At 42.8% G+C, this 13,159-nt stretch overlaps 1 protein-coding gene and 1 pseudogene across 1 annotated transcript; one reads left to right on the top strand and one right to left on the bottom strand.

Moving 5' to 3' along the window:
* Positions 1–5,303: 5,303 nt before the first annotated feature.
* Positions 5,304–7,005, bottom strand: LOC134205440 (probable isoaspartyl peptidase/L-asparaginase GA20639). Its single transcript, XM_062680681.1, has 2 exons — positions 6,431–7,005; positions 5,304–6,368 (listed from the first exon to the last, which is right to left on the bottom strand). Exons 1-2 carry the CDS (start codon positions 6,818–6,820, stop codon positions 5,784–5,786), a joined length of 975 nt encoding a protein of 324 aa, XP_062536665.1. The 5' UTR covers positions 6,821–7,005; the 3' UTR covers positions 5,304–5,783.
* The window catches only part of LOC134206700 (glutathione hydrolase 1 proenzyme-like), a 133,271-nt pseudogene continuing 125,795 nt past the window's right edge, over positions 5,684–13,159 (top strand).

Below are 13,159 nucleotides of genomic sequence, written 5' to 3'. Positions count from 1 at the left end.
TATTCATACGCCATGAGCGTCTGGGTCTGCCTCTGATGCGATGTCTGGCTGGGTTCTAGTCTAGTGCTTGTTTACAAGTTTCATTTCCAACCCTATGTAAGGTGTGGCCCAATCCAGCTCCACTTCCGTTTCCGAATATCAGTTGCTTCCGGCCTCTGTTGACAATGACGATGGAGCTCGCTGTTTGAGATCCGATTGTGAGGCCACCAGGCCCAAATTATAGACCGCAGGCTGCTGTTAGTGTATATCGGCAGCCGTTGAGTGTTCTCCACTGATACATTCCATGTTTCGTTAGCGTACAACAGCACATATTTCACGTTAGAGTTGAAAATTCGTATTTTGGTGCATTCACTGATCTGCCTGTTTTTCCAGATATTTCTTAAACTCGCAAAGGCAGCCCTTGCTTTCTTGGTCCGTGCGCCTATGTCGATCTTGGTACCGCCGTCTGACGCCATTTGGCTACCAAGATATTGGAAGCTTTCAACATTCTCCACTGGTTGCCCAGCTATTGTGAAACTGGAGACTGAGAAATAGTGAAAAAAATAATTAAGGTACCCAGGGCAAATGGGACCTAGAAAAACGCTAGTTCAGCCAAATGTTTAATGTAGAGAATGTTCCCAAAAAGACCCCTAAATGGCAGAGGCCATTATATTGCGAAAAAATGATTTTTTGGCCAACTTTCGTAGTTCATATTGTAGTGGGGACGCAGCGCGGGCGGTCAGCGCTGCTGTAAGGTACCCAGCAGAACGTGGAACGTTATAGACGGAAGCGGAGACAACAGACCCGCCTTTTTCATGATAAGAAGCGCCGTCTGGAAGAAGCGGAGTGCGAGGAGATGGAACAACTGTGCCGTTCTTAAGAAGCACGCAAGTTCTATCAGAAGCTCAACGCATCCCGCAAAGGCTTCGTGCCGCGAGCCGAAATGTGCAGGGATAAGGAAGGGAGCATCTTGACGGACGAACGTGTGGTGATCGAAGGCGGAGCAGCACTACGAGGAACATTTGAATGGCGCTGAGGTAGAGGCAGTGAACATCAAGGCAGCCGAGGAGATGACTACGTCAGTTCAGCGCACGATGGAGTCCAACCAGTTCTCACCTTGAGAGAAGTTAAGGATGCCATCCAACAGCTAAAGACCAATTATGCAGCTGGCAAGGATGGTATCGGAGCTGAAGCTCATCAAGCCCAAAAAGCTAGCCACTTGCCTGCACAAATTGATAGTGACAGTTCCGGTTCATATCCACCCTATGGTCTTAACTACATGAATAACATGTTTCAAGAACATTTCCAAGAATTTTGATACCCATACTGCCAGGGTTTCCTCCAAATGAATTTATGGTCTCTTTAGGCCCACCGTGAACCTATTCCGGGATGTCCATTCCGAGTCCATATGATCACGTGGTCCTAATACGTTGGGAAGTCATAATCCTCGAATTTTCTGCGAAACTGGTAACTCAGGATACAAGAAATCATCATTTGGATTCTATAAGATCAACTTCTCCATTTTTGAGACATGGTCTAGCAAATCCGGAACTCCGTTAACCAGGTAATCCGGATCGGTCCTATGTCACATGGATCGGATAGAGGATGAGTTTTTTAATCCATAGCAAACGAAATCGTTCAAATCGGTTGAAAACTGACGAAGTTATGGTCATACCATAAACGTGGGTACCGAGTACCCTGGCGGTACGTTACGGGGTAAAAATATTCAGGAGCCCCTCTCCAAGCACCCCCTTACTGGATTTTCATTTTCGTACCACCCAAACCTTAATGTTGCCGAGTTTGAAGATGTCACGGAGTTTCAATTTCCTGCGATGTTTAGAACCCTAGAAAAATCACTTGAAAATGTAAAAGGTACCCGGGTACCCTGTCGGTAACAAAAGGGTTAATATAAATTCATTTCCGTTTCCATTCCACGAACAAAATATCACAAATCAGTCCAAAGACGCTTGGTACGGTTTCGCTGAACCCCGACACCACGCGGTCGCTCGGGTTCAACAAGGAACACTCATCGTTCTGCTCACGATATTACCAGATGGTCTCAGTCTCAGCAACTCGTCAATTGGTGCGATCTCTCATGCGATCAAGATTGCTCGTTTGCTATATGCACCATTTTGTTCTTTATTTTCATTATCTGGTTACATACACTGGCAACAAAAAATAATTTTTTTTTTTAAATAATAATTAATAAAAAAAAACCCAACTTAATTCACCGATTGGTGATACTGCCTTTCTCGCATTTAGCCAAGACACCAACCTTATATGACGCTTATATAGTTTGATTCTATTTTCTTAATAACTTTCAAACGCAATGGTCGATCGTTATCAAATTAAATAGTGATCAACAAGGTTTTGTCCTCTTTCGAATGCAACTTGTTGCGAGAAAATCGGTTAAGAATTACTATATGAAAAAGTGGCTGATATTTTTCGGTTTTCGTGTGCACACACACACACATACACACGGACAGACAGACATTGGTTCAGCTCGACGAGCTGAGTCGATTGGTATATAACATCATGGGTCTCCGAGATTTCTATAAAAAGTTCAATTTTGGAGTGAAATGATAGCCTTTCGGTACAACTTTGTTGTACGAGAAAGGCAAAACGGTCGATTTCCGGGGCTCGGTGGGTTTACTGTTGTCGATTAAACGTCCTGTAAACTTTTACCATATGTTATGATTGCTGATGCGGAATAGATTGGCAGAACAGTTATAGTAAACGGAGTACACCTGATCTTAAAATGCGGATCGTTCTCAGGTGCCTGCGAGAAAACGCCTCGATTGGAAAGTGCGTTCCAATGGTAATCAATAGTGCTGTCCAACGAGAGCTTGAAGTAGCTCGAAGTTTTTCCCGAGAAACGTCGAACGTCGGTTGGTTGCTTGGACGAAAAATTAATTTCACGAGCTCGCTTGGAAGAGTTTTCTTCATTTTATTAGTTCCACGCAACTTATCGTACAACTTCACAGCAACTTGCGTGAAAAAAGAAACGGTCCCAGGCGTCCCAGGCTACTGACAGCAACCTGTACATTTTGTTTTTGGCTGTTATTTTGTTTTGCTTTGCACATTTGTTGTCATTTTCTGAATAGTATGTTCCATAAAAGTAAAACCTAAATAACATTCGAACCCTTTCTCCAAATGTAGCTATTATTTATCGTTAAACCCATAGATAAAAAGCCACGGACGCAAGATAACACGACGACGGCAGCCACGAGCCAGTGTGACGGGGACGGTCGCTCTTCAGCGGGCTGGAAATGTGTTATGCCGTAATCGCTCGGTTCCTTCGTCGTCGGATTGTGCTGGCGATCATTTTCCTGCTGTCGCTGACGTACTGTATGAATTACGATTAATCAGGAATGTGAGTATTATTTGCAATTATTGTGTTGAAGCATTGGAAACTCATCCGAAAGTATTATCAAATGAGTTAGCTGCAATTTATGGCATCTACGATTAGGTAAACAAAGAATATTCAATTTTTGTTGTTACCTTTTCATACAGTTTCAGTAAAAGGTTGTTCAATTAGTCATTGAGTTAGTATCCTATATTGTACTCATTTTAGCAATTTTACATAGAATACCATGCAATTTGATTGAGATTTTCAATCGCAGCTCAAGGTGAGTCACGATACGATTTATATAGTTCAATTGGCTACTTGTTAAAGATCTTAAAAATCTATATAAACTGATAACCCACAATGCACAATGCGTTATCAGAATAAGAAAAAAACAAATGAAAAGGCGCTTTTTGCTCCAACTAGTATAGTATACAAATGAGAGTGGCTAGAAATATGAATAAAACGAATATTCATAGGAGACACAGTCATCGGAATAGTTGAAGCCCAATTATTTACCTAGGTATGTGTAATATTTTAACACGACAAGTCAAATTGTTTTAAATATTTAAATGAAATTTGAGCTGAGTGAATCGGATGCTTTTGATTATGGCGTCAGCATATCTGCTGGCTTGAATGGTTTCTTCGACCGAATATCAACCTACAGCAACAAACAAAGAATGACCCATCGATCCGGGCGATCATTCATGCCGCACCTCATTCAACTCCCGGCGTGTATCGGATCCACATCCTTTCCACTTTGGCTGATAAATCCAGTTGGAAAAGTTAGGAAGGCTCAAGCCATACAACTAGCCAACTTTTAACAATCATTTTTTTATCAAGTGAAAACCTACTCAGAAGTTTTAGGGCATAGGACTAACCACTACCTCTTGGATGGTATTCTCCAACACTCGAAATTTGTCCAGGCCACGAACGAATGCCTTGGAAGGAGAAGGGTGCTTGAACACAAATCATTAACAAATAGGCATAAAACTCTGTATAAGTATATAAAGCCAATCCCGTGATATACAAGATCAAAGACAGCCTCAAGATTCGCATATATTGCCTATTTTTGTTACGATTGTTAACTCGACGAGATATATATTAACATTTTTTTTTATACATATATAGAATGGGTGTTGCACTGTCGAAATTTATTTTTGATTGATTCAACCAGCAACCAGTAACCAGTAACCAGCATTGATTCATACAGGGCGGTCCTGCCTCTTTGTTTCCCATTAAAAAGTGACCAGAACTAAGGGCTTAGTTGTGGCCAAAATACAATTTTTAATCCTCCAGAAAAAATGTTTTCTTCTTCACAATTTTAGCACTTATCCTTAACCGATTTACTCGCAGCCGCAAGCATTCGACAGGGAACCTTGCCACATTGTTGTGTGTTAAGAATGGACCAGATCAAGCTAAGTTATGGCAAAATACTAATTTTATAATGTACGAGAAAGGCACCATAACAGGCTGGTAGATTATTTAGGGTTTTTCGATAACTTAGATACGCAATACCCGTTCTGTGATGTGATCCTATAACATATATTTAGTATACGAGAAAGGCGAATATTCTAAAACGCCAACTTCTTTTTCCAGAACGTATCGCTAAACTTGGACGGTGACCTATTTCAAACAAGTCTACAGCGTGAAAAGCCTATCATCTGGACTAGTGCCATTCTCGAAGAACGCAACCGCTCCAATGATCTATCTATAACCTGCCGAAACTCCGTTCAAGGCAAAGCCCTCATCGTTGATGACCGAGGCTACGTTTGTACCAGATTCGAACTACTGTGGACCGGATGCTGCAACGTAGAAGTGGAAAGTACTAAACTTTTCCATTGCGACACCTGCCAGAACAGCAACTGCTGTGCGATTTATGAGTATTGTGTATCGTGTTGTATGCACCCAAATAAGGTTTGTACTTCAACATCAGTGCTGGTTTCAAGTTATCGACATTTGTTAATATTACAGAGGCCGCTATTGGAAAGGGTGCTGGCCAAAGCTACCGGGCGACAGATCGCAGTTTACGCCACCGTGAACGACCAGTACGAACTGTGTCTGACAAAGTGTAGAACCAATTCGCATTCAGTGCAGAATGAAAACAAGTATCGCGATCCAAAGTTGAAACACTGCTACGGCGAAACCGAAGAACAACTCACTGCTCAGAACAGCAGAAACAGTGCCAGTGGTGCAGTAGACACAAGTGACAACCATAATCCCCTAGTAAATAGTGTGTAGGTGAAAGAATGCTGATAATGTGAAAACTGTTTGCGGTTTGTGATAAGAAGTCAGATCCAGACAAATAATGAAATATTTTTGTATTTGATTTATCGTAAAGCAACCGAAAAATGAATCCGCAACTTTGAAAGGCAGATTGAACATTTCAAATACAGACTGACATCCTCGCACAAATATCGCCGCCTGGATCAGCGGTAAGTTTTTGCATAGATTTTCGCTACTCTTGTACAGTTTCTTCGAGGTGTTGGTCTTGTTCGATACCATATTTAAGTTGCTTCCCTTTGATATAAGCCCAAGCCATTCTTTTTGAGGTGAATGACACTCCTACTTGGCCTTTGCAATCAATGGTGATGGCGCCTGCGGTTCCAGTTAATCTATCAGTCATTGTTTTACAGGAATTTTCTGTTGCAGTTTGAGCATCTTCTCCAAGGAATTCAATTCGCTTGAGAATGTCGTGAGCTAAAGAATATCTCATGATGGTTTCACCATGACCTGTGGTAGACACACCTCCTACCCGATTGTCAGCGTACGTTCCTGCCCCTACTAAGGGTGTGTCGCCAATTCTCCCTGGGAGCTTTCCTGTTATACCACCGGTGGATGTCGCTACAGCGATATTGCCCAAACTATCGATTGCAACGGCACCGACCGTACCCACTTCGGTTTTGCTGTATTTATTAGATGATCCTATCTCGGTGCGAGCAAATTCGTTTTCGCCTCTATGCGTAGCTTCTTTCCATTCCTCCAAAGCTTCTTTAGCAAAATCGGTTACCAGCTGTCCAGGGGGATCCATTATTTCGAACCCCTAGAATAACACGTTTATTTGACTAACAAAACAAATATTATACAAATTAATTATTATAAAACCTCTTGGACAGCGAACTGCATCACACCTTCCCCAGCGAGGAAATTGTGCGGGGTCTTCATCACCCTTCTCGCCAAACTTATCGGATGCATGATGTCTTTGACGAGCGAGCAGCATCCTGCGCGCAATGTTGCCCCATTCATTATGCTCGCCTCCATCTCAACGTTTCCTTCCGTGGTTAAAACCGATCCGTAACCAGCATTGAAATATGGATCCAGTTCCATACTACGAACTGCCACCTCGACAGCATCCAAAACGGAACCAGAGTCTAGAAGTTTAGCATAGCCCACTTTGGCGGCTAGTTTCACGCCTACCAGTTTTCCTTCGACGCGTTCGGTTGGAATGTCCCCTGCTCCCCCGTGTACCAGCACAATCGGTTCAATCGATGACATTTTATTTGAGGATGTTCTACACAAGCCTTCGTGGTACGGTGTCTGCTTTGCTACTGATTCTAACGGTGGTAAGAATGCTATCTTTCAACTCAAAACGCTCAACCACTTGCATGACTAGGTAAAATGCAGCAGTCTTGATGCAGTTCGTCTGATGGGCTATCATGAAACTCTGCGATTGGTTGATAAGAGCTTTGCTTCGTTTGGGATTTAACACATGTTCATTCTGAAGTTCATTTGCAAACAGGCATGAACTCTTGAACGCAAAACGGCATGTTTATTCTGTTCAAGCTTGCATGCAATAACCGTGGACAGATACAGGACAGATCAAAAGTTTTTGGAATTCACATAAAGATTGTTTAAATAAAAAATATTCATTATCATTGCTCGTACAAATCTGAGCTGTTCAGCCTTTCGAGACTCACATGGACAAATTGCTTGCAACGACTACATTTGCTTTTTGTCTTGTATTGTAGGGTTGACCGGGGCAATACGAATAACCTAAAGAAATCTTTCCCAAAGCTTAACAAGTTATCATTCATATATAGTTGACTTATACTAAAGATTGTTAACTTGAGCCAACTGCGAATAATGCGTAATCTTGTACTTTTCCTTCAATGGCTCTAAATTCAGCTGTAACATAGCCTGCATTTCCACTTTAGATTCTATGAGCATTTCCTTAATTGTTATTAGCAATTATTAATTGAAGACTTCTTATACCTGCTAGTATGAATATGTGTGGCAAGCATCCTTGATAGACAAAACAGATGTGGTCCATCTTCGATATTGAAACACTTACAAACCTACTGGTGGAAATCAAACTTTACTGAGCAACGAGCATGAAACAGAGCAACAGCACATGCAGAGTTGTCCTACACAGTTTTTCACAATTTTCAACAATTTAATAAAATTCATTCAGTGAGTGCAACTAATAGTCCGTGTGGCTACGGCGGGTACCAATTTGACAGATAGATGCGACATTTAGAAAACTCTAACATCCATCTATTAGTTGCACTCACTGAATGAATTTCATTTAATGAATTATTGACAGTGACTGGTTTTCTACCCGTCGCTGCCAGCATCAAGCCGGCATGAGTTATCCACCAGACATTTGATGAAAAACTGTTTGGTACCGGTTATGTAGGAAGGTGTCCCCTACTACGCCTACCAAATATTTTTCCGATGAAAGTGATTAATTTTGAGAAATCGAAGCATAGATGCCTTTCGCCATACTGATTTCAGAAAGTTAACTCCTAGGGCAGCAGGAACTATGGCCAAGGGCTTGACGATCCCTCCCCAGGCCATCTGCGACTTGTGGGGCTTGACAGTAGGCCCTGTTAAACTCCTATAAAAAGCTGGATGTATCCACAAGTTGGCCCCGCCAAAGCGAGCGTTGTCGCTCAAAGCGTACAAGCCCAAATCCTGGTGCCAGGTGGGACACAAAACATACCTGACACGACGGCCTTCCGACGAGACAGGATGTTTGCGCAGGCCCAATAAGCCGCCTGGAAAACCAATTCTTACGACTCGATATAATCGGCAAAGACTTACGTGACGAATAATATAATAGTATATAATATAATAATATAATAATAGTGCTGGTCAAGATGTGCAAACGCGTGATTGGGTGGCAGCTAATCAACGCAAGGATGTTCAAGCTGAGGATAAAAGGCCGTTTCTTCAACTATAGCGTCATCAATGTGCACTTCCCAAACGAAGGGAGACCCGACAACGAGAAAGAAGCGTTATACGCACAGCTGGAGCAGACATACGATGGATGCCCACAGCGGGACGTCAAAATCGTCATCGGCGACATGAACGCACAGGTTGGAAGGGAGGAAATATATAGACCGGCCATCGGACTAAACATTGGGCGGCTACGAGACAGTAGACTAGCCCAAGACTACGCACAGCAGCTGGAAGTGGCACTCCCAACGGAAGAGCAGCTAGGCGCAGCGTCTCTTTAAGGTGGTTGGAGAGATATTCGATCCGCCATTGGTAGCACCGCAACCGCTGCACTTGGCACGGTGCCCCCGGATCAGAGAAACGACTTATGTGACGGTGAATATGAGCAGTTAGTGGAAGAGACGAATGCAGCATGGACGAGATTGCACCACATATACCACACGACGGCGAACGAGGCACAATATAAACGGGCCCGGAACAGGCAAAATTCGATTTTCCGGAGGAAAAAGCGCCAGCAGGAAGATCGAGACCGTGAAGAGACGGAGCAACTGAACCGTGCTAATAACGCACGAAAGCTCTATGAGAAGTTGAACCGTTCACGTAAGGGCCACGTACCACAGCCTGATATGTGTAAGGACATAAACGGAAACTTTCTTACGAACGAGCGTGAGGTGATCCAAAGGTGGCGGCAGCACTACGAAGAACACCTGAACTGGCGATGTGGCAGACGAAGATGGCAGTATGGTGATGAACACGGGAGAACGCGCGCAGAACATAATTTTACCGGCTCCGGATCTTCAGGAAATCCAGGAGGAGATTGGCCGGCTGAAGAACAACAAAGCCCCTGGGGCTGACTAACTACCAGGAGAGCTATTTAAACACGGTGGTGAGGACCTGACTAGAGCGCTGCACTGGGTCATTACCAAGATTTGGGAGGAGGAAGTTTTGCCGCAGGAGTTGATGGAAGGTGTCGTGTGTCCCATCTACAAAAAGGGCGATAAGCTGGATTGTAGCAACTACCTCGCAATCACATTGCTGAACGCCGCCTACAAGGTACTCTCCCAAATGTTATGCCGTCGACTAGCACCAATTGCAAGGGAGTTCGTGGGGCAGTACCAGGCGGGTTTTATGGGCGAACGCTCCACCACGGATCAGGTGTTCGCCATTCGCCAAGTACTGCAGAAATGCCGCGAATACAACGTGCCCACACATCATCTATTCATCGACTTCAAAGCCACATTTGATACAATCGATCGGAACCAGCTATGGCAGCTAATGCACGAAAACAGATTTCCGGATAAACTGATAAACTGGCAAGGTGATGGTCTTTCATGTCTGCTATTCAACATCGCTTTGGAAGGGGTAATACGAAGAGGTAAAAATGATTCTCGACAACGATCTGACGGGCACAAGAAGGCGAGATGCGCAGCGGTCAAGGTGGATCGATCAGGTGGAAGGTGACTTACGGACCCTCCGTAGACTGCGTGGTTGGCAACGTGTAGCCATGAACCGAGCCGAATGGAGAAGACTCTTATATATTTTTTTCTTTGTTCGGGATGAACCACTGCGTCCATTTCATTGAACTTTTGTAGTATATGTACCCGTGTCATTTGTTTAGTGCATGTCTTTCTGCTCCATTTCTATTGAGAAGAAATTAAGTAGTCGTTTTTTATTCAGATATTATCTTAAGCTTAATGTAAGGCCTCTTTAGATTAAGGTACCGCTATTTAAAGATTCAGACTTGACCCGACGAGTCGTTTTACTTCACTAATTGATCAAGACTGACCTGTCATCTTGTGAATGTCTGAAAGAATACGTAAATCAAATCAAATCGTCTGCTCATCACTTCAACGGTTTCACAATCAGTGAAGAATGGAATGGAACATTGTTTTTGGCTGGCCTACCCGACGTTTATCGACCGATGATCATGGCGCTGAAGAACTCAGGTATAGCCATCACTGGGGACTTTATCGAAACGATGCGATGAGGTGCCTTTTCTGTCAAGTGAATCAGCGTTGACTACGAATAAAAGATATGGAAACCCCGGTAAGCAAATGAAGAAAGCGGATCCACCCAAAGGACCAATTTTTCTAAAATGTGCGAAGTGTTGTCACATAGCGAAAGATTGCCGAAGTTCGAAGAAGGAAAACGCATTCTGTACTGTATTGTCTACTATCGGACCAAGGAAGATGGAGCAGGGTTTTTCGATTCCGGTGGTTCGTCACAGTTCGCTTCGGTACTTATTAGCGCTCGCTGCTGAGCATAATCTTCTGGTTGATCTAATGAAATCTGTTACCGCTTTTCTGCAAGGTGGTCTAGAAGAATAAATATATATGGAACAACCTCCATGTTTTGAGCAAGCTGGAAAGCGACCTTTAGTATGCCGATTGAAGAAAGCTTTTGTCCTTATGCTGCGTGTCGTATGACTCGAGAATTGTCGGTTTCGACACGTCTCACGTGAGACGAACGTGTAATTTAAATGGGAGGTATCGACAATTCTCGTTTCATTCGAAACGCCTCACCTCATACGAGACGCAGAATAGGCACTTTTGTATTGGTTAAAGCAGTCAAGTCGCGTATGGAATGTGAAACTAGATTTTAAATTAAACTTTAAGGCATCGGATTACGATCCATACTTATACTACAAGATCTGCAACGGCAAGATCCCGTTTGTTGCAATTTATGTAGACGATCTCTTATTGTTTTCCAACGACGAAGGCATCAACAATGGAGTAAAGGTAAAGCTGAGCAGTATGTTCCGCATGAAGGATCTTTTACATGCGAGAAATTGCTTAGGGGTCCGGATCATGCGAACTGAAGATGGCATAGCAATTGATTAAAAGGCCTATGTTAAAACGATTTTGGACCGTTTCAACATGCAAGATTCAAAAGCCACTACAACACCAATGAACACTGCTATCAAGTTGACCAAAGAAATGTCACCGAAGAAATCAACTGAGTAGGAGCTTTCCCTATCTGAGTCCTTTTCAGATCAATGGTCTTCTGAATGCGAACGGTATACTGCCACTAACCGCAAGTCAAACTTATCTGGATATGGCGTCCATATACAGATAAGTCTGACTTGCGGTTAGCGGCAGTATACTTCTTGTATCATAGATCTCTTCGAGTCTCCATCTACTCTTCTAAAAATTTACCCTCATCATACGGCATTAGTTTCAACCGTCGACGTCCGTTCTTGCTATGAAAGTTCTGTACCTACATCTAGCGTTGACTACGACTTCAACAGATGTGATTACTAAATTGACAATGCACTGATTGCTGCCCTGGACTGGAATCAAGGGTGGCGTTGTGCATCTCGACTCGAAACGAGCAAACCATGCAAACTCTCATACAAAAGAGCTATCGAAAGGAGATGCGCAATGAGGCCCCAGGTTATGAATTATGACTCAATCGATGATTCTGTTACCGCGTTCTATCGCACCGTCGAACAGATCATCCGAGAAAACGCACCGGTCAAAATCTGCCGACTATCTAAACAGCTCAATCAACCCTGGTGCGCACCAACCTGCCTTGGATTCGTCCAAGGACGTTAACAATCCAAACTGGGATCCAATTTCCCTCTTTTCAACTCAACTACAAGTTTCAACTAGGCCATCTGGGGTTGCCTCGCGACCCCCAATATCTATGTCATCACCATTGGCGTAACTACAGGGGGGCTAGGGGGGGGGGGGGCTATAGCCCCACCTAGGATCTGGCTAGCCCCCCTAGATAATTTGTCACTTTGTATAAGTATTACGCATATCTAGTCCACTGATTATATACGGGGGTAAATGCAGAGAAAGGATTGTTTTCATTATCCAATTACTCTCATCGAAACACTACAGCAATCTATTCGCTCAAGTTTTTGAACTTCGAGCAATTGTTTTAAGGCTTGCTCACGACAAAATTTGGATCCCTCAAAACACGTTATAACTTATGAAATACCAAAGGAAATACCTCATCAACAAGTAAATTAAAAAATATATTATTTATTAGTATTACAAGTATTTAATGGATAATGGACAATTCCTTGAGATTTTCAAGTTTTTCCAGGGTTTTGTGAGTAATATCGTAGGAATTGTCAGGCCACTGAATTCAAAGCTGGCGAAAAGAATTTAACTAACTAATTTATTCAATATTTAGTTTATAATGTATTCTAGGTTCGATCAAATCAAAAAGTCCTTTAAAAATCAGGATCGTGCTTCACATTCTATTTGCGGTTAGCCCAACACCTATGGTTTTCTTTTAGAAATCCTACGAGATTTCTAGATTTTTGTAACAGGGCTGAGCGTCGATGAACATCATTTGAAATATTTAAGTCGTCCATTACATTGATATCTGGTAGACCAACAATATACATCAGTTGAATCGAGCGAAAATGGTAAACTTTCTGTGTTATGAGTGGTAAAATAGAAAAGTTTGAAAAAAAGTTAGCCCCCCCTAGAATTTTTCACTAGTTACGCCAATGGTCATCACACATCAGCCCGTTTCCTACCATTCCACTATGGGGAATCAGGTGGCCGAAAATTTCGAAAATGATTCGTAATTCAAGTTGACCTACTAAATGCTAATGCTTTGGAGCATTAAACCCCAGCATATCAGCACTCTAAGCCATATGGTTATCAAGATATAGGCATTAGAGCCAGACACTTTTTA

This window comes from Armigeres subalbatus, chromosome 1, assembly GCF_024139115.2.
Source record: "Armigeres subalbatus isolate Guangzhou_Male chromosome 1, GZ_Asu_2, whole genome shotgun sequence".
NCBI classification, from domain to species: Eukaryota; Metazoa; Arthropoda; class Insecta; order Diptera; family Culicidae; genus Armigeres; species Armigeres subalbatus.
The sequence above is the reverse complement of the archived record's forward strand: the minus strand, read 5'-3'. Positions and strand labels throughout refer to the sequence as shown.

What these genes read in the sequence shown, in the direction of transcription:
- LOC134205440 (XM_062680681.1), bottom strand. Translation starts at nt 6,820, where the DNA reads ATGTCATCGATTGAACCGATTGTGCTGGTACACGGGGGAGCAGGGGAC. An exon ending in TGCAGTTCGCTGTCCAAGAG is followed by an intron (nt 6,369 to 6,430) that starts GTTTTATAATAA and finishes GTGTTATTCTAG; the next exon opens with GGGTTCGAAATAATGGATCC.